Raw genomic sequence first — 23,714 nt, 5'->3', positions numbered from 1 at the left:
AATACAAAATTATAGAAAAATATTAACAGCAATTTAAAATAAAATGTTAGGATATTGGAAGAACAGCTAAGAGCTTCAAAGCTTGACAGACGGCTTGTGGGAAAGGACATGGAAAGCAGCAGGGTTTCCAGAACTTCTCATCTCTGCCTTCCCTGATCGAAATCAATCTGTGATTTATAATCGTTGAGGATTGTTATTCATTAATATCGGTGTGTCAGATAGATCTCAGTCTCAGGGAGGGGTGACCTGCTTCTTTGTTTTGCAATGAACTCAGGGGAACATATAATAGTAAGGGGGTAAACCCAAAGGGGTGCAGGAGCAGAGGATCCCCTGTGTGTATGTGCACAAATCAGGGAATGTACCATGACACGTGGACAGAACAGCAAATAAACCCTACTTCATCACCCTACACTGTAGAGAACAAACACAAAGCAATTATGTTACACTGAAATAAAAAGTCTCTTGTCTCACCTGGAATGTTGCATCTAGTTTCAGGTGCCATGTTTTTGAAAAAAATGCAAAGTTATGAGATTGGGTGTGTGACTGATTCACAACACTATTCCCGGGATGATACACCTCACCAACTCTGAGAAATTGGGACTGTTCTCCTCTGCTGATAGTTTCCAGACTCTGTGACCAGTTGCTGTGATTGGTTCTCAATTCCGTCTTGCGTCATATAGATCTCAATGGCTGAATATTTCAAGTACTCATGAGCTGTGCCTTGCCTGATCACAGCGACCTCTGATTTATTATTTTTGAGGGTTGCTGTTCAGTAATATCCCTGTATCAGACAGATCTCAGTCTCATTCCCTGGGATTTGACAGGTATGGTGTGTCAAGTAGATCCCAGTAATTGCGCTCCATGAGATCTATGTGTGAGAAAAACTCCAGTTCTGAGAATCCGCCCTTGGATTGTGCACGTGTTGTGTCTGAATACCTGACTGAACGTTGACATTTTTGGCTGATGAATGTTTCGTTGGGCGCTTTAGGTGGCGATTTCTGCATTACTAACCCAGGCTGCCCTGACATTGGGAGTACTTTTAGTTTACTCAGTGTAGAGTAAACTTTCAAACTCCGTTGTCTGCCTTTTTTCGGCTTCTGGTGGAACCTATAAAATTATCATGAGGTGACCCGAGGCCGTGACCCTTGGTGCCTAAGCAGAAATGTTCTCTCATCATTCTGCCTCTGGAGTGTTCCATCAGGTATATCGTGTGAAAGATGTATTTACATCAGTGGGCTGCATGGTAGCGCAGCATTAAACTAAATGACTGGATAAAATACAATCAAACAGAACAAGTGAAAGTATTTGGCTGGGAAAGGAGTAGCATGTGGGAAAGTGTATTATTACTGACTGGCCTTGAAGAAAGAATTAAGCAAACTCAAGATTAGTGCATATTCATTCGAGATTTATTAACCATTTCAGAAAGCATTTTTATCCAAAAGGTTTATTTAAAAGCTAACAGAAGTGAATATAATGGCTGGATGCCACGTTGAGACGAGAACACATGCGCTGTGAGCTGGGAATTTTCTGTACATCAGTAACAGTCACAAGAAAGGGAATACAAAGGCTCATCAGAAAGGGTAGGCAACCATTCTGAGTAAGGAACAAATAAAAACAAAACAAACGGGCTTCAAACAACTGGGAAGCTACAAATTCTTCCAACCACAACCATCTCAAAGATATCAAAGTAAAAAGGAAAATCCATCAATAATTCTCTCAGTTACACGCTGATAAACTGAAGTAATCTCACTGTTAGAGTCAGCAACAGGACAGATTGGAGATTGGGAATTCGGAGACCTTGATAAGCAGATCAGGAAAATCAAAGGGGTCCACAACTCATTCACTTAACCTGGAAAAGAGAGAGAAAGCAATGACGCAGATATTTATGATCAGGGACTTTCAGATATAATGTTTATTCAATGGCACACTTAGAGATTTCACAAAACATATTGGGCTGCTTGGCGTGAGAAAGATGTGATTATTCTCACCTTCACCAGAGTGACGGCAGCGCTGTAGAAAATACTCAGGAAGAACAAGGTGATGAACGTGGAAGCAGTTGTCCAGATGTTGCTGTTATCATCCTCATAGTCTTCAATCCAAGTGCGATCTATTGAATCTATGAATATAAAGCCGAGAGAACGCATTTAGATTGTTTATTGATCCAGATCAATCTATCTGCATCCAAGTCATGTAATTGGAGATCATTACATCTTCATAAAGCAGTCAGGTATTTCTCAAGTGTGACTCTTATCTGTATCTATTAGTGCATTATTGACTCAGCAAGAAATTACAAATACTAACTGCACATGTTCTTTCTTCATTGTCCATGTCAGAACGTTTTAAATTATTTTTCTTTTCATCTATTATTTAAGGATATTATTATTTGAGGAATGCTTATTACGAATGATGATTTTAATTATATCATTATATTATAAATATAGGCAGTGACAGCACTTTAGTTGAAAATTGTAGCCATCACTGAATAAAGGTTCAAATGTGATTCTCATCTTTTATATTGGTGACCAATTGCTTGGCAAATCATGAATATAAGTGACATCACAGTCAGGACATTGCTTCATATTTTAGTTTGTAGGATCTGTACATTTAGGAATAAGTTTTTGTACGTGTGTCCCTTAATTTATTTGATCTACTGCTTGGTGTGTTTGGTTTCCCTTTAATGTTTGTGTATGTGGTTATAAGAGTCTCTTACTTCACTCTTGCCCATGTTGGAGTCTGTGCATGAATAAACATATTCCTGTTCCTTTACTGCTGGTGTGCTCATGTGTTTGTGCACCCAAAGTTTGGTCTTTTCCCAGTGTGTAAGCATCATCATGCTAATATGGCACTTCGTTGCTGCCTATGCTTATCTTGTAATGTCTTTGTGAGTGTTCACTTTTCATTAGTGCTGTCTAAAACGTGTGATTATGTGTCTGTTTCAGATCCTACCTACACTGGGTTATTTTCATGTTTATGCTTAATAAATGTTAGCATGCAATGTTATGTTTTGATGGATGTTTATATTTATATGATGATGTTTGCTTGTGTGGCAATCTTTCCCAAACCATCTCCTGATCAGCTTGTTTGTGCTATTGTTTGTGGATGATTGCTGATCCTTGTGCCCATTATCCTTATTTAATAAACGCCCCTCTATTTGTTCATCTATGCACTTGTGTGCCTGCATGTGAGACTCTGAATTTGTGTGTGCGTGTGATATTGTATACATGCTGATCAATGTGGTTTAAAAATAACTAATTAAGCTGCCTCTGTCATCGTATGTTTGTGATTCTGAAAATGGGAAAATAATGATATTAATGTTTATCTCTGTGCACTTACGTGCCTGTGTGAGTTGACATGTGGGAGAACATTTTTCGGAATTTGTATCTGTGTGTTCATGTGTGTATGTCTGTACGCATTGTGCTGTATGAATGTATATGTATTCATGCCCATTTGTGTGTTACCGTGTGTCGATGTTTCTCATGGTTATGTGTGAGTACTCCTGTTCATTTGTGCAAATGATTTTCTTTCGGTGTATGTGAGTTTTTGTATGAGCTTAGCTGAGTGTTCAAGTACCACTTGCATGTGTGGCTCTGTGTGAGTATGCGTGTGTGACATCTTATCTATATGCTCATTTGAGTGTGCACATAAATATGTGTCTTTAGGTGAGAGCCCGTATATTTGTCATTACGTGTGTATTTGCGATCATCTCTCTGTGTCTGTTCTTATACCAGACTGCAATTTTCATTATTCTAATTTATTGTTCTAATTTTAATGCATTGCCCATAATTAGATTTGACCTTGGTGTTACAGGAAACATTTCCCATCGTCGTGCAGAGATAAGCGTTTTATGAGCAACTCTTCTGTTGCAGTGATAGAACTTCTGTCTCTGAGAGAAAAGGCGTGTGTTCAAATCCCCACTGCCCCAGAGATAACATTTCTGAATATGTTTATTAGAAAATGTCTACTTGTGTTCCGTATGTGAAACAAAATGATATCAGGTATTCGAATACCAGAATTGATCCCATGTGCTCCAGAAAACTGAGACAAAACTAAGGAATTCAAACTGGGATGATGCAAACACCAGTTTTGGATTATGGGAATCAATGTTAATCATTTGTTAACAGAGCCAAGCGTGTCTAACATGCTTCAAAGGTATTGTTTTGCATGGAAATGTTAAATCTTTGGACAGTAAGCAAGAAGCTGACTGTTCCTGTTTGCAACTGGGTTACATTACAGAGGACATCTACCATGAAAACTCTGCACAGGGAGCAAGAGGACAGACCATTCATCGTTCCCCTCCCCTCTGCTCCACAACAACTTATCTGTTGACTCTCTTTGGTGTGAAAGTGAAGATACATTCTGTCAACTCATGCGCTGGCGCAAGATCCCTGGCAGTTCCCCAGAAACAAAGGTTACATTCAAACTGTTCGGCACTCTTTACGATTGGTATGTTCCAATCAAATTTAATTTTAAAGTGTCTTAAATTTACATTTCCAATTGGTGCAATTTGGCAGTTTAAAACTGACATGAATTTTGTAAGAATGTCCAATCGGGGGAATCAAAAACACCAAGTTCAAAACTCGTGCCCTACGTGGACATTGTCAGATTTTGTCACAGAGGGATTTAGGATGAATGAGGTACTTGGTGGAATCCTGCAATGAGTGAGCTTTACTCTGTCTCTGACCCAGGGTGTATCTGAGCAGAGAACATTAACTGCACAAGACACTCGTCCTAGACCTGTTAATAATCCACTTTAACTACACAGATGGAATGTAAGTCAGAGTGAGAAACAACTAATTCAGTATTTAACTCACAACTGGAGGAAAAGAAACACTTCATTACTTCTGTTGAATTATTAAATGCAACTTTGAGATTTTTATTGACATGAATTAACAGTGTCCATCAGTGCAAGTGAAATGTTTACAAAACTCGGTTTACCGCTGGATTTATCGACTGTTCTGTTGATGATCTTCAATGGAATCGCTTCATGTCCCACCACACAGGAGTAAGAAGCACCGCTGGCCCACTCCTCCGCTGTAATGGATAACAGGCTGTAGATGAAGAAGGAAGTGTTGTCACTCTCCGCTATCACCTCGGTGTTCTTGTAGTTACTGGGATTCACCGGCTTGTCATTGTTTGTCCACTTGACGAAGATCTCTCGGGGGGAGAAACCTCTCACTAAACAGGTGAGGGAGAGAAACCTCTGAGCGGAGATTTCTTCTGTTGGTGGCAGGAGGACCGACACTGATGGCTCCAGCGGATTAATCACTGCAGAATATTTGAGACAAATATAAATCAACCAAAAAAATCCTGAACCAATATCACAATTTCACTAAATATTAAAATACGCCATTTTAAATTTGGGATTTATTCACTTTCGTTTTCGAAAGGAGCAGAATGGTACGCATACTGTTCAGTAAAAAATAGAACGTTTAATGTGAATGTTGCCTCCATGTTTCCAGCCCACAACGAGGACATTCTGTCCATTTGTCATTGCTGATGGTGACGTCACAACCCAGGCTTCTTCCCACCTTATCTGACTTAATCAGAATACAATATCCTTTGGTCCATCTTTTCCTTAATCAGCTACTTAGCTATCCTGCCTTCAGATGCATCGTTAATGCTCCCAACGGTGTTGGTTCATTTCCAATCAAAGCCTGTCATTGATGTAACTGGATCTGGATTACACATGGGATGCTTTGTGTTTTAATCTCACTGCTCACCTTTCTCTTTGTGGATGGAGTCTCTCAGCGGAGTCGGTAGATTCTGATGGTACACCACACATTCAAAAGTAACGCCACTCAGCCAGGCTTCAGTAGAAATGTCTAATTTGCTGATCACGCTGTTGGGATTCTGTCCAGGCTGCTCAGCAATCTCTGATTTCAGAGGCTTCTTTTCTTGTCTCCAGGTCACATTGACTCCAGAAGGAAGATTGGACACAACGCAGGTTAACGTCACTGTCGCCTCCAGTAAGACTTGTTCTACTGGCGGTGGGAGGATTTTAACGGTGTTAGGGTGGCACTCGGTATCTTCTATGAAACAAAAATCAAAGTCAATGAAAAATGCCCCTTTCTGATACAAACCGCCAATCTTCAGATTACTCCTTCACAGGGTGAAGACACCACCTTCAAAATGGCAAATCCAACTATTGCTGAAACGATGCTTACTATTGTTGATGTGTTTTGATCTGTGAAACATTTGTGATTACCTATAACATACCCTGTGTAATTATTCCTAAAGAACACTGGCTTTGTAACAAGTGAAACCTGTGAAAAAAGTAAAATCATCGAAGATACCATCATGTAACCCATGGAATTATCTTTCTTTCGGAGTTTGTCTCTCACTTAAGACCATCTATTGATACTTGTGAGAAGAGTAATCTGAATATAATGAGTTCATTTCCATGTTCATAACCCTTAGGTACAAGTGCTGCTGGTCACACTGACTGCCAAATCACATCCCAAATTTTGGACAAATTATAATAAATAATAATTATTCTCTTTGCAGAGTTCTAAAGTGTTACAGGAGCGGTGTACAGCCATGGAAATTCTGTTCATTATATTTAACGTGATCAAAAATACTTTGCGTTATTGGTGTGATGTCATTCTCTAATTTATGTCATTGTTCCTCGTGGGCTGTGTTTGGAATAGATCTGAAAACAAGACATTGAGTACATCACTGGATATCGAGAAGGACACCCATCTCCTAAAGTCTTTGCCTCCATTCAGTTAGTTCATAACTGGTCTGTACTTTTACTTTATTTACCAAGCTGCATTTTTTAATTTCTTCATAGAGCAGGGGAGAAAAAAACAAACAAAAGCGTCTTAAATTAATCTACAAACGCGATGGAAATGTCACTAATTTTATAGACATCCACTACTCACTGTGTAAACCTCGCCACCCCAAACCAGGCTAAATCAGCCTGTCTCAAGTTCCTCGTTCATTCATCCCTATTGTAGCATTCCCACCAGAATTTATTCTCCTGCCTCATCCATTAATTACAGAGAGCATCTTAAAGCAGCTCAGTGAGATCACGTTTATCCCAGTTCATCAAATGTGATACCCACTTGGTCTGTGGTCTGATCCCATAAATGAAGTTAAAGAGCTCAGTACCAGATAAAAATCGATGTCGTACAATGTCCAACCAACAGGTCATTCCTGAGCAGGGAATGTAGCATTGAACGCATTTTGATTTATTTTCAAGTTAGGGTCTCTGCATATGTTAACCACGTCAATTTGATAGAGGTTCAGAATAAGGCTGTTCGGCCAATCCAGAGTTTAGATCAGAATGATGCTGGAAAAGCACAGCAGGTCAGGCAGCATCCGACGAGCAGGAAAATCGACGTTTCGGGCTAAAGCCATTCTCCTGCCTTCTCCCCGTACTAAACAAGAGCCGATCTATCTCTGACTTGAGTACACACAATGGCCTGGACCCACAGCCCTCTGCAGCAACATGTTCCACAGACTCATCACCCTCTGGCTGAAGAAACCCTCCCCATCTCAGTTCTAAACGGTGCCCCTTTGACCCTGAGACTGTGCCTTTGGGTCCTAGTCTCGCCTACCAGTCAAAGCATCTATTCCACATTCACTCGACCTCAGTCTCTCAGTATTTTCTATGTTTCAATCAGATATCTCTCCAATATCCCCCTCCACCCCAAACTTATCCTTGAAGCAGCTACCAGGCAAGTATTCAGCACTCTGAATGCCTCTCCCAGCATGATCAGGCAACAAACTATTTAACAAAGCTCACTGTCTATATATCTATCTTCAACAGAGACGAAACATGCTTTTCTGACTTGCCAAAAGGTTGAATTATGAGCAATGCTAATGTAACACTCAAACTGAAATGAGACACGTGGCATGTTGGGAAACGAGAAGCTGTACCGTGCTGTTTACAACGCCTGATAAATTAGTGTGTTTGATTCACATCAGAGTTCAGAGTGATTTGTAGCTCTCTCAGTCTGTGTCTCTTACCCTGGAGTGCGGTGATGTTTTTACTTTGAGTGTTCTCTCCATGAGTGACCTGGCAGGTATAGACCGCACTGTTGTACCATTCACCATAAGGGACCATCAGCCGACTCGTCACCGAGAAGTTCCCGTTCGCCTCACACACGGGAGACGTGAAGAAGCCAGAATCCAAGCGTCGGCCATTTTTCAACCAACTCACGGAGATTGACTTCGGACGGAACTCGATGATTGAACAGACGACGGTTGCAAACTTGCTGCTTGCGATTTCTTCATTGGAGCTCACAGTTAGGAGAAGGGTTGGTTGGAGAATATCTGGACCTTTAGGAAACACATCACATACATTATCCGATGAATTTCATAACAAATACAATCAGTTCTCATATATCAAGGTTTCTTGTGGTTAATGGATACAGGAATCATAATTGTGCAGAGTGCTGGAGAAGCTGGGATCCACACAGAAAGATCAGCAGGACAATGTGAAAGGCTAAACTTAGAGGACACAGCAAGGGAGTCAAGGAGGCAGAGAAACTATAGGCTGGTAACATCAGAAGGGAGATAGCAACGTTGGATGGTATTCGTTTTAATGACAGAGTCTGATGAACAAGGCAGACGAATTACTGGCATAAATGAAGATATGATGCCGTTGCTGTCACGGAGACATATTGAGAGCTGGGCAGGAGTGGCTATTCAATATTCCAGGATTTAGTGCCTTCAGGCGAGACAGGGAAAGATAGAAAATGATGGGGGCAGGGGGTGTGCGGTACAGAATGTTGCTTCTGTCGCAATTCTGACAAGAGTATTTTAGGCTGTAAAGAGAAATGAAATCATGGATACCTCCTTGAACAAAGGCAAATGGACAGTACTTCAAAACCAAAACACAGCAAACATAACTACTGGGAGAGCACGATAGACCTTACTATTGGTCCAAAAGACCAAGTGCAAATACATGGGCAAATTTCAGAGACATGGAAATTAAATAGGGGAATGAGAAAAGAGGTTTTTAACTTCCTCAGCATAGGCTTGGATATTCATTTTGTCAAAAATTTACAGGGAGCACAATTCTGAAAATGCCCCCAGGAGAATATTTGAACAAAGTATGTGTTTAATACAGAGAATTTTAATCCAGACCTTGCAAGAGAGGTGTGAACCTGAACTTAACTTTAGGGAATGAAGTCGACCCAGTGGGTAAAACATCAATGGTGGAGCACTTTGCAGACAGTGATCGTAAATCAGTTGGATTTCAGATTGTACTGCAAAGGAATAGAAATTGGCCCAAAGTTCTGAAAAGGGGAAGGACAATTTTAGTAAGATCAGGTAATGACTTAACCAGAGTGGACTGGAAGCTGACACTTATTGGTAAATCTGGGTCAGAGCAGTGTGACACATTTAAGAAAGAGATAGGAAAATCACAGGGAGGACATTTCCCAGGAAGCCACTGCGTGGTATCAAGAATGCAGCGGGCTCTGGACACCAAAGGGCATGGAGGGGGAGATAAAGAGAAACAAGGGAGGCTTCCGGTCTATACTGAAATCTCAAAACAATAGAAACTAATATGGAGTACAGAACGTGCAAGGGGGAGTTTGAAAGACAAAGGAATTAGAAGAGCAAAAGGGACCATGAGAAAATAATAGCAGTCAAAATAAAGGAAAATATTTTTAAAAGTTACAGACTCATTCATAATAAAAGAATTATTCGGGAAACAGTAATGCCCATTAAGTGTTATTATTGGAGTGGAGCTGGAGGATTTGGTTGTGGTCAAAACGAATGTGTTGTGTCAGTGTTCACTAGTAAGAGGGACAGTGTGGGGACAGAAATCATGGAGGGGTGTTATGATGTACTTTCAGAAATTAGGACACATGACGTGATGTTCTGTGTTGTCTTGCTGAATGAAAAGTGGTTATATTTCCAGGGCAGATGAAAAGTATACCAAGCGGTTGAGCGATGCAAAGGATGAAATAGTTGGGTTGCTGACAATAATTTAGAATTCCTGTCTGACCACAGCAGTTGTGCCAAGTGAGTGTAGATCAGCCAACGTTGCACTGTTATGCAGGACGAAGGAAGGGATAAATAATGAAAACACAGATCTGTCAAGCTAGTCTCAGTGGTAAGGAAACTATTGAGAAGTGAAATTAGTTTTCATTTGGAAGATAAATCAACAATTTTCAGCACGGTTTTATTGAGAGGAAGTCATGTGTAACAATTTGATAGTAGTTTTCATAGAGATAACTCGATGTCCAAATGATAGCAATAATCAGAGCCAATGGGATCTGAGTTAATTTGACAGATTTGATCTAGAACTGGCTGAGTGGTGGGAGCAGGGGATAATAGTCATCGGGTGTCTGCGTGACTGGAAATCTATGTCTCCTGGTGTTCTGTAGAGATTAGTGTTGATTTCCGTGCTATTTCTCTTACATACCAATGATTGAGACTCAAATTTAGGAGGATTAACCAGTGAATTCACAGATTAAATGAAAACTGTCATGTTGGTAAGTCATGAGCATAATGGCTTTAGATTGCAGGAGGATATAAAAGGGTTGGTTGTATGTGAAGAGAAAAGTTGCAAATGGAAATTATTCTGAATAAATGTAAGGTGATGTAATTCGGCAGAAGAATCTGTGAGGTATGACGTTTTGAATGGTGGAACCCTGGAAAGGCCTGAGGATCTTTGGTGCATGTACCCACCGATCCCCTATAGTACTGTGTCGTCTGGATAAAGGGGCTAAGAAAGTGGGAGGATATTTGCTTTTATTAGCCTAGACATTGACAATGAAGAGTGGTGAGATGATACTGGAACTTAATAAAACACTGGTTAGGCCATACTGAAGCGTTATGTGCATGTTATGGAAGGAATGTGATTACACTGAAGGCAGTATTGATGAGATTTGCCAGGATCTTGTCTGGGTTGGAGAGTTTTAGTTATGAAACTAGTTTAGATAGACAGGGGTTTTCCTTGGAGCAGAGGAGAATTAGGGAGAAGATTATCATGATATCTAGAATTATTTTAGGCAGAGACAGGGTAAACTGGATGAAACCTTTCCCCTTGATGGAGAAATCAATGCCTCAGGGGCACAGGGTGAAGGTAAGGCCAGGAGGTTCCAAGTGGATCTCAGGGGAAAACAAAATCAAACAGAGGGTGGTGTTAGCCTGGAGCTCAGCACCAATAAGTCATGTAGAGACTGAGCCCCTCATTATAAGTATGAAGTATCCTTGCAAGGGCAAGTCACACAAGGCAATGGATCGTGTGCTGGCACATGAGACTGGAATAGTTAGGTGGCTGTTATTGATAGGCGTGAATTGGATGGATCAAAGGGCCTTTTTCCTGTGCTGTATAAGGTGATTCTGTGAAAACGGTTATAAATAATGCCTTCTTCATGTTAATCACAGATGATCTGTTTATCTCAGTTCCCACAACACTTACCTGGACATGGCATTACTTTGCTCTTGTGTGTCCCGCTGTGTTGAACCTCACAGTAGATTTTGCTGGGGCAATCTACCGCTGACTCGGGCAGGGTTAACTGGCTGCTCAGGGTGTAGGTTCCCTTCTTGTTTCTCACTGATGGGTAAGTCTTCAATCCAGTCGTGATGAGCTCCCCACCTTTCTTCCAGGTTACCTTGGTGACGTCAGGGGAATAGTCCATCGCCAAACAACCAAAGATCACAGAACCGGTGTTGTGCTCCTGACAGGAGGAGACCAGGCCATAAAGCGTGGGGGGAGATGGTGTCTCTACAATAGAATGACCAATTGAGCATGTTAGTTTCTGTTAATTTGACCTTATCAGTTACTCAAATGTATCCTCAGCTGTAAACGTTTGCCAGTATGCTCCCGCTGAAGTCGACAGCATAACTGGGGTTTATTTTTGTTTCCTACCAGTTGCTGATCATGATCATTGGTTCCCTCTTTAGAAACATGCCCTCGACCTTGACCATTGCCATATAATTTAGGACGAAGAACATCCTGATCCCACCCCAGTAACTGTTTGAAGATCTCACCAACTGACACTTTTACTGGATTGCTGTGAAGAGCAGAGACATTTCACAAAATACAAACCAAGGAAATGCAGATTCATCGAAATTCTACAGTGTGTGCAAACAGGCCATTTGGCCCAACAAGTCCACACCCACCCTCTGAAAAGTAACGCATCCAGACCCATTCCCCTATCCTATTATGGTACAGTTAACCCTGACTAATGCACCTAACCTCCCAATCACTGAACACAACATTTGCAATTCCCCCAACTTGCACATCTTTGGAGTGTGGGAGGAAACGCACACAGACATGGGGAGAAAGTGCCAACTCCACACAGACAGTCACCCGAGGCTGGAATGGAACCCGAGTCCCTAGCACTGTGAGGCAGCAGCACTAACCACGGAACCAGCGTGCTGCCCCACGAGGTGCCGTGCTGCTGGAAATACCCAACAGCTGGCAGTACCCCCGGAGAGAAGTCAGAGTGAATCATAGAACATTACAGCGCAGTACAGGCCCTTCGGCCCTCGATGTTGCGCTGCCCTGTCATACTAATCTGAAGCCCATCCCACCTACACTATCCCATGTACGTCCATATGTTAGCCCAATGACGACTTAAATGTACTTAAACTTGGCGAATCTACTACCGTTGCAGGCAAAGCATTCCATACCCTTATTACTCAATGAGTAAAGAAACTACCTCTGACATCTGTCTTATACCTATCTCCCCTCACTTTAAAGTTGTGTCCCCTCGTGTTTGCTGTCCCCATACTTGGAAATCAGGCCCAGTGAGCCTTCCTCACTTATCAATGCAAGGCAGAATGTTCTCTCTGGGAGGAAGGTCACTGCAGCAGCAGCACAGGCAGGAGCTGAGCACTGGGACGGGGAGGATGGCTGTCACGGCTGAACTCATGCCAATTGGCTGGAAGTTGAAACATCTCATTTACAATTATCTGAATTCTGGAGGCCTCTGAAAAATGGAGGACCATTAAGGTTCAGAGACTTTGGAGTGTTACAGCTGAGTATTTACGTAAATATGATTTGAGAAATGAACAAGTAATCTTTAACTTTAATAACTATCAAACTGACACACAGTTCACCACCAAACCTCATGTCTCAGACTAACCACTGCACTTACTCTGTCTAGACCTAAATTCCCACTCACATTGACAAACCCTACCCTGCTATACATCCATTCATGCCCGGAACACACAACCCCTATCACAAGAAACACATCCAAGGCAATCCATATTGGTAGTGTAGCTGAGCAGAGAGATCTCGGTGTCCATGTACATAGATCCCTAAAAGTTGCCAGCCAGTTTGATAGAGTTGTTTAGAAGGCATACTTTGTGTTGGCTTTCATCGATAGAGGGAATGAGTTTCAGAACCATGAGGTTAGGCTGCGGCTGTACAAAACTCTGGTGTGGCTGCACTTGGGAGTATTGTGTACTGTTCTGGTCACCACATTATAGGGAGAATGTTGAAGCTTTGGAAGAGTTCAGAGGAGGTTTACCAGGATGTTGCTTGGTATGGTGGGAAGGTTTAATGAGGAAAGGATGAGGGTCTTGAGGCTGTTTTTATTTGAGAGAAGAAGGTTGAGAGGTTACTTAATTGAGACATAAAAGATAAACAGAGAGTGGACAGTGAAAGTCTTTTCCCTTGAATAGTGATGGCGAGCAGGAGAGGACATAGATGACAGATGTCAGAGGTTGTTTCTTTACTCAGAGAGTAGTAGGGCCATGGAACACACTGCCTGCAACAATAGTACACTCGCCAACTTTAAGGGCATTTAAAAGGTCATTGGATAAACATGTGGATGAAAATGGAATCGTGTAGGATAGATAGGCTTCAGATTGGTTCCACAGGTCAGCGCAACATCGAGGGCTGAAGGGCCTGTACTGCACCGTAATGTTCTATATTCTATATTCCAGATGGACAAATGATCTCAATCCCTTTCACTCATTTACACTCCAGCCGCCCTGCACCTGGCCCATGGTGAATCTGGCCCTGACTGGACCTAGCACCATCATTTTCACAACCTCGGACAAAAGCCCACTACCCAAGACGTGACCTCAGCCCTTGATCACTGACCTCTCACCTTACCCAAGTCAACCTGTGCACATTGTATCCCAGCTCCTTTCGCATCTGTGCTTTACCACCCACCATTTTGCCAGACTCCGAGCTTTGCATTTAGACAACACGTCCCCCTGTCACTTCATTACAGTGACCCTCCACCCCCGAAACATCCTGGCACTCTGCCCAGCTCTACACTAACCAGCCTGGCACACTGCCCACCTCTGCACTAACCAGCCTGGCATCCTGCTCACCTCTCCATAAACCAGCCTGGCAAAGAGACTTCCTGCATTTCAGCTCAAACTACCCCTCACCTACCAAGCACAATTCGACCAAATTATCCTGTGACCATTACCATTTACCTTGATGCCACCTTGCCAGACAGAGTGCATGCCAGCTTACCCAGCAGCCAGCCAACACCTCACAGCCTACCAGCCCAAACTCTCCCACATGCCCAATCTAGCCCCTCACTTGCTCACCACCTTCCAACTTTGAGCCTACTCCACCATAAAGTCAGTGAGTCATAAAGTCGTACAGCACAGAAACAGTTCCTTTGGTCCAGCTCATTCATGCTGACCAGAGTTCCCAAATTAAACTAATTCCACTTGCCTGCCTTTGGCCCATATCCATCCAGACCTATCCAGTTCCTGGAGCTGTTCAAATGTCTTCTAAATGTTGGACCTATCTCTGCATTTACCACTTCCTCTGGCAGTTCATTCCAATGTTTTGGACAGTTACAACATGAAGCCCCAACTCCTGCACTCAGTGCTCTGACCAATGAAGGTACATGTGCCAAACGCCTTCAACACACTAGCTACTTGAGACAACGCTTTCAAGAATCTTTGAGTCTGAACCCTCAGGGTCCTCAGTGTTCAACATCACTACCCAGTGCCTTACCATGAACTCTGTAAGACTCTATGAGTCTGGACCCTCAGGGCCCTGTGTTCAACATCACTATCCAGTGCCCTACCATTAACTCTGTATGTTGTGACCTGATTTGTCTTCTCAAAAAGCAACACGTCATATTCATTTAAATTACACTCCATCTGCCACTCCTCAGCCCATTGGCCCAGCTGATCAAGATCTCATTGTACATTTGGATAAATTTCACTGCCAATTATACCACCAATGTTGGTGTTACGTGCAAACTTACAAACCATGTCCCATTCAATGTTTTCATGGCTTTCAACCAATATTGTACCCTGTTTGCCTTTCTGCCACATATCCGGAGCATTTTTTTTAAGGATTGAAGGAATCTATCTCCTTATTGAAATCATTTAATGTTTTGTCCTGAATCAATTTCTGTGGTGGAGAATTCCAAAGTTTCGCCATTCTTTTGCTGGAGAGTAAACAATCAGGTTCAATATTATCGGTGTGTTGGGAAGACTGGTGAGCAGCAAGATTAATGATGATCCCATGAATGGAATGGCCTTCTAGAGGGGCCGCGGGGCCTTCTTCAGCTTCCAGTTTGCATGCTGACATGTCCCTTCAGCAGCATGTTCCAAAACTGTGATCCTTGAGGATAAGGGCGCACATGCGTGTAAATACTTCACCTGAAAGCTCTCCTCCAAATTAGACTTCAACTTGACTCTCAACTATTTCCCTGCCCGTTTCCTCTTCCTCAATCACAGCCATGGGACTCACTTCCTAACAGCGCTGTGAATGTGCTAATACCACACAAACTTCAGCAATTCAAATAGACTGATGATAACTGGTTTATCAAGGCGATATAAAAAGTCTGACACTTCCACACCTGTCTAGAGATTCAAACAACCACTGGAAGAATTGAAAATTATTTGAGGCACTTGTGTGTCTCCACAAGATGACATGGTTTCCTTTTGTGTGATTTTACTGTGTTTTCACTGAATGAACAGAGCTATTTCTTAATCATTTAATAGGAATGAAGCTTCCCTCATTTTTAGCAGGGCAATCACACATTATATTTCCTTATTCCAGGGAAGTATAGTGTTAAATTAATGAAATATGATGATTGGGATGTTTCAATTGGAAATTGTCAGAGATTGAAAGTTTACTTTCATGAGCAATTAATTCCAGCCTCATTGTGTCACAGTACTCACAGGAATGTCTTTCAGAAATGGTGTCTCCCTTTGTTACGGGCAGTCGAATCAGTAAATCTGGGATAGTCTTTGCTTGTTAATCAAAGGTGTTGAAGAGTTTTAGCCAAAGGGAGACCTGTGGATTTAGCTCACAGATGCTCCATGATCTAAGTAAGTGGTGGAACAGCTCGAGGGGCTGAGTGCCCTCCTCTTGCTCCGACCTTCCTATCATTGTGTCATTTTTAAGCTAGCACTGGCGGTGAACACTTTTATTAAAATATTTCAACACATTAATTGTTTCACACATGCTTTAGAAAAAACTTCTGTTGATTATTTGGAACGGGATCATTGACATTCTCTATTTGAGTGATCAAAATAACTTCCACCCAATTACAGCAGCCACTGCGCTCTGGAGTGTGTTGTTACTTCATCATAGTTTCTTGTGAAACTACACTTTAGATCAGGGCGCTCCAATTCAATGATTCTCTGATATTTAATATCTCTGAACATTCTCAATTTGTTCAAATGCATCTTTTCTCTGAAGAACGTGTTTCATCGAACACAACATTTTTCAATGGAACAACAAACTTTAAATGCTAGAAAACCAAAATAAAGACAGAAATTTCTGAAGAAACTCAGCAGGTCTAGCAGCTCCTGTGGAGAGAAGGCAAGGTTCACCTTTCGCATCCAGAGACCCCCGCCCCCCCTCTTCACCAAATTGTTTTCATGTTTTTGGCACAAGAGCTCACACCTGTTGAGATAAACAGTGATTACGTTGGCTTGACTCCTGTTGGAAAAATAATTCTTAGTAGAGGTACTGGACGGTCTGAGATAGCAATTGAAGACCAACTGAAAACCTATCACCATCTGCTGCAAGTATTGGATTCAGCGGAACTCCCAGCGTACTGAACAATCAAATTCAGCTCCAGCACTGGTTTAATATAAAGTAAAACAGCCGAAGCATAATCTCATCAAATATGCTTCGAAAATGATTCATTCTGGATTAGTTATAAATGATATTGTCATAACAGCAAGTCAAAAGCTGGGATTTCTTTGAGCACTTACTCCATTAACCCCATCTCGCGATGCCCAAAAGCTTGTGAACAAATATTGATCTGGGAAAAGCTGCTAACCATCAAAATTCTGTTTAATATCAAAGAGACACAAGTCAGGACAGCGATTGAATAGATTTCATTGGCCTCTGTGAGTGGAATTCCAACAAACACCCAAACATGTGAATCTGCTTTCTTGCACTGAAGTAACCTGATAAGAGATTGTGTTACATACCTCTCTAACAGGTTGTAAGTGAACACAGGCCACCTGGCACAGAATCAGGGACTCTACTACAACATCACAACAGACCTGAACACAATGAGCTTGACACTATCACGGAGAACACAGCCCACATGTTTGACAATACATAAACCATGTTAGTTATTATCACCTTCCAACAACCAGGGATTGTTCCAGAATGTTTGTACAATGAAAGTAACATTTCAACATATATCCAAGAATGCTTTGACAGCAGCTCCAAATTGTTCAAACTCTATGGGAACTACAGAGGAATAAATCTAGGAATTGCATTGCCATCAATTCACTGTCACTGGATTCCAACCTCGAACTCCCTTCCTCTTTCCCCTGTGAATGTTGCTGCACCAGACGGTCTACTTAGTTTGGAAAAGATTAAAATGTTTTGAAGTGTAATATGACCGTTGCCAGTGACATTAAAAGCTGATAATAGGTTTTCAAATAATAAGATGCAAAAAAATTCTGATTCTACATTGTGCCACGGAACATGTCCTGCATAACTGAGGCACAAAGAAAATATACAGCATATTTCCCTCTGCCTCACTCAATCAAATATCTCTTGATGCCAACAACCAATTTCAAAACTCTTGCTATCTGCCTTTTGTTCCTGAAACGTTCATTCTGATTGGAACAACTTAGTCAGGGCTCTCAATTCTGAGGCACCTAATCGAATATTGTATTTCTGGCAGACAAAAGTGGTTTTGAAGCGCGAGATGAAATTGAACTGTCTGAGATTCAGGTATCCGAACTGGACAATTTACAAATGGTCAGGACCATTGACAAGTTAGTCAGAGATAGCACGGAAACAAACTGCACAACAGACTTAATCCTAGAGGATACATTGCTCAACTCCTCACGTCAAATATATTCACTGTAATTGAACATTCATCAGAGGAACTAACCAGAGGATTAATATGAACGAGAATGTGTTCACAATGAACATAAATAACCACTGAGTTAATAAACTTAATAAGTCATTGTATTTAACAAAATTATTGAGGAGGAAATGGATTATTCTCTAAATTATTTTTACATATTCTTAAAACGTTCCTCGAACTGTGGAGATTTTGCTTGCACTGCATAAAGTCAATACTGCATTCCAGTGTGGAAAGCATTTCTGTTGAAGGAATTAGGGCAAGGTCATTTTCTTGTTAACTGCTTTTAATGAACGAAAATGTTTAAAAAGGTATGAATTGAAAACATGCTTCTGTCTGGAGTTGCCCGCTTTAGTGGATGTCTAAGTAAATGTGGGCACTGCTGCCTCACAGATCCAGGTACCCAGGCTCGGTTCCAGCCTCAGGTGACTGCCTGTGTGGAGTTTACACAATCTCCCCTGTGTCTGTGTGGGTTTTCTCCCACAATCCAAAGATGTGCATGCTCATGTTATATCGTCCATAGTGTTAGGTGCATTAGGGGTAAATATAGAGTAGGGGAATGGGTCTGGGTGGGTTACTCTTCAGAGGGTCGGTGTGGACTTGTTGGGGCAAATGGCCCGATACATACTGCAGGAAATCTAATCTAAATGATTGTCACACTTAACTAATGTGAGCAATTCCTTCCGATCGCTACATTGCAATAAATCGGTCAAGTATATTAATTAAAATAAATATTACTCTATTTTCAGTGTTTGAATAAACAGTGTGCTCTGTTGTCCTCTAGTTCATGTCTTCTGCAAATTTGTGAACTCTGCATCGGTCTGAACACATCGATGTAAAATGAATTCTCTGCGTTTGCAGCAAGCACTCGCATGGTTTTAAGAGTAGGGTTCCTACAGTATAGAAACAGGCCATTTGGCCCAACAATTCCACACTGACCCTCTGAACAGTAAGTAGCCCAGCCAGACCCATTCCCCCTAATGTATATTTACCCCTGACTAATGCACCCTAACCTACACATCCCTGAACACTGTGTGCAATTTAGCACAGCCAATCACCTGACCTGAACAACTTTTGGACTGTGGTAGGAAACCAGAGCGCCCAAAGGAAACCCACGCAGACACAGGGAGAATGTGCAAACTCCACACAGGCAGTCACCCGAGGGTGGAATCGAATTTGGGACCCTGGTGCTGTGAGGCAGCAGTGCCAACCACTGAGGCACCATGCTGCCCTGCGAGTTCATGAGTGGATTATTTTAATTAATTCAAAATTTGGCCTTGGTCACATAATTCACGATAGCAGTTGTTTCCGAAAGAATGACTCCTCAGTTGAAATTGTGTTGTAAAATGTAACTATTTATTTAAAATGCACAGATTGGGAACACCTGTGCAGATTAAATAATTCAGTTAATGTTTTATTTTTATCCTGTAAATCCAGTTTAATCAGGGACATAACAATTAATTAACTCAAGTTACGTGTGAAACTGATCAAAGCAGTGAAACTGACCTGTTCTTCATAGAATTGAGCAGAATTTCCAAATGGTCTTTGCCAATGATCTTTTCCAGCCAGAAAAATACGTTTGTAGTGGACAGCGGAATTGAAAGGTGTTTATTGATCAATTATAACACAGTCATGGCATTTTTGCTCAAGAGCAAGAACTATGAGAACATTACACTTTTGAAATTCTATTTATATTTCTCTATGAATTGTAAACAATTTAAAGACAGACCTTGTGATTGAACTAGATAGTGGAGTTCTGAATTTGGATTGTAAAGCATGGATTAGATTAATCCTTAATTATTACTTTTAAGTAAAAATGGCGCCTGAAGGTATCTGTTTTCCCTTCATTTCTAAAACCTTTGCGATTTGCCTTTCACTTAATAATAGGCTTTATGAAATTTCACCTCGCATGCTGATTGCATTGAATGAGGTACCTGGAGCGGTTCACTGTCACCAACCATGTTAACATTGTAAAAACAATGTAGAAACCAAAAACAGTTTCCCAAATATAACATATTTAATGTTACCCAAGCACAGTCCCTCCTCAACGGATCAACGATCACCAGATCACAACACAGTGTGTTTGCAGCAGAACTAGCTCTGCAAACATTTTCAACAGAACCAAGAACATGATGCAACCTCACAAAAAAAAACAAATTGAAGTCTAACAAAGCTGCTCAGAATCCAGCAAACTAATGATTAAATTGAATAGAAATAACAAGTCATAACAGCAGCCTTGTTTGTGAGGGAACTTAACACTTAAAGCTGTAATGTTTCTGGCAACAGTTCAACTTCTTTCCAACCTGCACACCCTTCTTGATTGTGACAATCTTGTGCAGCGCACAGTAGAGCGGTTGAAGGCATATATTGATTAATCACTTCATGGTCAAAACAAAATTACTGAATGGACAAATATTACCACATTATAATTTTAAGTCAGTTTCAGTTACAAAATCTGACCAATTCTGCAGTTTCAGATTTTAGTCCCAAATTTTATTTTGAATGAGGCTACTCAAAACAAAATTCAGTTAGTTTACAATTAGAACTAAGTTTTTTTAAAAGTCAATGCATTAAAAACTCGTTTTTTTCATTTCTCACACTTCCGGGTTTCTGCCTTAAGTTGTTTTTCAGACCGTTACAAATGGATGTAATGTTTTCAATCAAGCAGAGAAAAATGTGTCATATAAGTTTAACAAATGCAGAAATGATTCATGAAAAACCAAAGAACTTCACAAATATTGGTAATGAAAAGTAATCCAGAGAGTCAATCTCCTCACCAGAAAGAAAACACCGATTAAAGAAAGCATGAAAACGCTGATCAATTTCACAAACTGAATAAGAATCCAATCAACTCAATTCAACAGAATCAAGGAAAATAAAATCAGAATCCAATCAACTCAGAACAACAGATTTGAATGAAACATAATCAGAATCCAAACAATTCAATTCAACAGAATCAAATAAAACAATTTCAAAAGCCAATCAACACAATTCAACAAAACCAAGTAAAAACAAACTCAGAATCCAATCAACACAGTACAAACCGAATCAACTAAAACAAAGCCAAAATCTAATCAACTCAATTCAACAGAATCAAGTAAAACAAACTCAGAATCTCATCAACAGAATGCAATATAGCACCGCAAGAAAATTTTATGACAGTTTCTAACCTGCTTATCATCAACAAAATTAACAAAATAAATGCGAAAATATAATCAGAGTAAGAACATATATTCAAGAAGTGAATAATGATATCTTAGCATATTTTAATCATGTTTGGTAATATCTCGAACATCTTTGAATTTTTAGCGTTTGTTGTTGATAATAAAACTCACAGTCAGGATGCCACTGACATTGAACATTATTTATAGCTGACTGATTAAGAGACATTAGGTGTTTCAAGTAACCCAGCCACACAGAATGCCCATCTAATCAAAAAAAGAGATACACCGAGTAACTGACTCCATCATCCCTATTGTAACTATTTGCTGAGCCTTAACTGAAGTCTGTTATCAGTGTGAACGAAAATCAATCCGAACCAAACCAAACTCAGCACAGAATCTGAGTTTCATTTAATTCAGAAATTAGTCACATGAATAGAAAGTTTTTAAAAAGTCACTAAGAAAGTTCAAGGGTCTTACCTGAAGTCACAGTCACCATGGTCCCTTGGCCCCAGTATTCAAGATAGTCACAGTGTTACATTCTCTGGACTGGGTCACACAATAACTAGCTCTGTATAAAACAAATCAAAAATCTACCATCAATTTAAATTTTCAGAACCACAGGCAAAATAAAGTCACGATAAATCTTCATCACGTAATTGTGCTAGTGAATTCTGAACATTCTTGATAAATTTTAATTATGTTTTATACTTCACAGAGTAACACATGAGCTGATTCGCAAAATCACCAACTGGTGTATCAATAATTACCCAACACTTTTACAAATTAAATAGTGATACTGGCATAAAACCGCACAGAACTAATACTGCAGTGCAAGTTGAGACGGTTTGTAGAAGTAATCACTGACTAGTTTCAAACAATGGAGGCTGAATAGGTTTTTGTACTGGTCATAATTGCAGTGTCACTCCAGCTATATCACTGTGAGACACGTTGTGTCAAATACTATGACAGACTGGAAACTGTAAAATGCAGAGAATTTCATCACTTCCTAGAAAGCAGTGATTCAGACTCCTCTAAAAATGATTTGGTGCATTATTCCAGCTTTTACGATTCATTGTATTTTGAAAGCTTGGAATACTTTTCCAGGTTTGGTCTGCATTTATCTTGACAATCAACACGAAGAAGGTAGAAAAAAATATATACATTTGTACAAACTAGCACTGCTGGATTGCATTTAAATTGCATCTCACATTATTTCTCGCTCCTGCCATGGTAGAAATCACCAATTTGAGATAAACACTTGTCAGTGGTTTTTGTATGAGGATGTCGCTGTGCACAACACTGTGACCCACTGTAGTATCACAATGATGTAGACCAGTACACTCATTCTCTGTTCTTTACTCCAGGTCTCAATTTTCATTTGAAAGAGCCATTTAGTACTGATCATGTTTAGAATTAATGCCATAGTTGACATAACAATTAGCAGTGATTTCCTGAGCTGTCAGATATATTAAAACTAACATTTTGTCCGAGCATTTAATTGATGGAAGTGTTAGCAGTACATATGACATGCCCAAAACATTGTCCCATTGTGTCAGCAGTTTGCTAGTTTAAATTGTACATTTCCTCTTTGATAGTTTTGTAAGAGGCAGCCTGAGGTCTGCTTCAGATTGCAGTTGGTATAATTGCATTTAAAACTCGTACTGACCGTCAGTTTATGATGGAATTGACAAAATGTTCCCTCGAGCTGTTTTTGAACGGGTCCAGCCCTGGTTCCTCTCGCTGTGGTCTCTTGCACAGTAATAGATGGCGGTGTCTTCGATCTTCAGGTTCCCCATGTCCAACGCGAAAATGTTGTTTGAAGTGTCTTTGGACGCAGTAAATCGACCCTTAACCGCTGGTGCATAGTTATTGTCCGATGAATCATCGTAGTACAGCAGCCACTCCAGACCCTGTCCGGGAACCTGTCGGACCCAGTGCATGGTGTAGCTGCTAAGATCGAACCCGCTGGTTTTACAGGTCAGTTTCAGGCTGCCTGAGGGACGGCCAGTCTCTGCCTCTGGCTGGGTCAAAACAACCTCCGACTGGACACCTTTAAAAAAGAAAACAAATAAACCATGAGCATTAATGTTGGTGAAATGATGGCTGAGTCTTTTACATTCCTGCCGTAGACTAACATTGAGACAGTCACAAAGAGAGACTTGAACAAAAAACACTCACATGATAAGAAAGTCAGTAACAAACTGAGAAAAAGTGTCGACACAATCATTCTGATAACTTGTGGGAAGCGGTTCTGCTAAGATCTTTCTAAACAGATCCGACCCAGGAGTGTTGAATTACGGTCCAGTGC

General features: G+C 40.8%; 1 gene segment (V, D, J or C); it reads right to left on the bottom strand.

Annotated features, from left to right (window-relative positions):
• Window positions 1-1,384: 1,384 nt before the first annotated feature.
• LOC122545548 (Ig heavy chain C region, membrane-bound form-like) lies at window positions 1,385-23,714 on the bottom strand. The segment is given in 9 exon segments: window positions 1,385-1,849; window positions 1,989-2,116; window positions 4,936-5,265; window positions 5,721-6,029; window positions 7,972-8,283; window positions 11,384-11,689; window positions 21,884-21,974; window positions 23,073-23,456; window positions 23,585-23,714. Coding segments are annotated over 7 exon segments (1,413 nt in total).

The sequence above is a fragment of the Chiloscyllium plagiosum genome, unplaced genomic scaffold (genome assembly GCF_037043375.1).
Source record: "Chiloscyllium plagiosum isolate Xiang-an unplaced genomic scaffold, Cpla_swu_hap1 HiC_scaffold_51, whole genome shotgun sequence".
NCBI lineage: Eukaryota > Metazoa > Chordata > Chondrichthyes > Orectolobiformes > Hemiscylliidae > Chiloscyllium > Chiloscyllium plagiosum.
The sequence above is the reverse complement of the archived record's forward strand: the minus strand, read 5'-3'. Positions and strand labels throughout refer to the sequence as shown.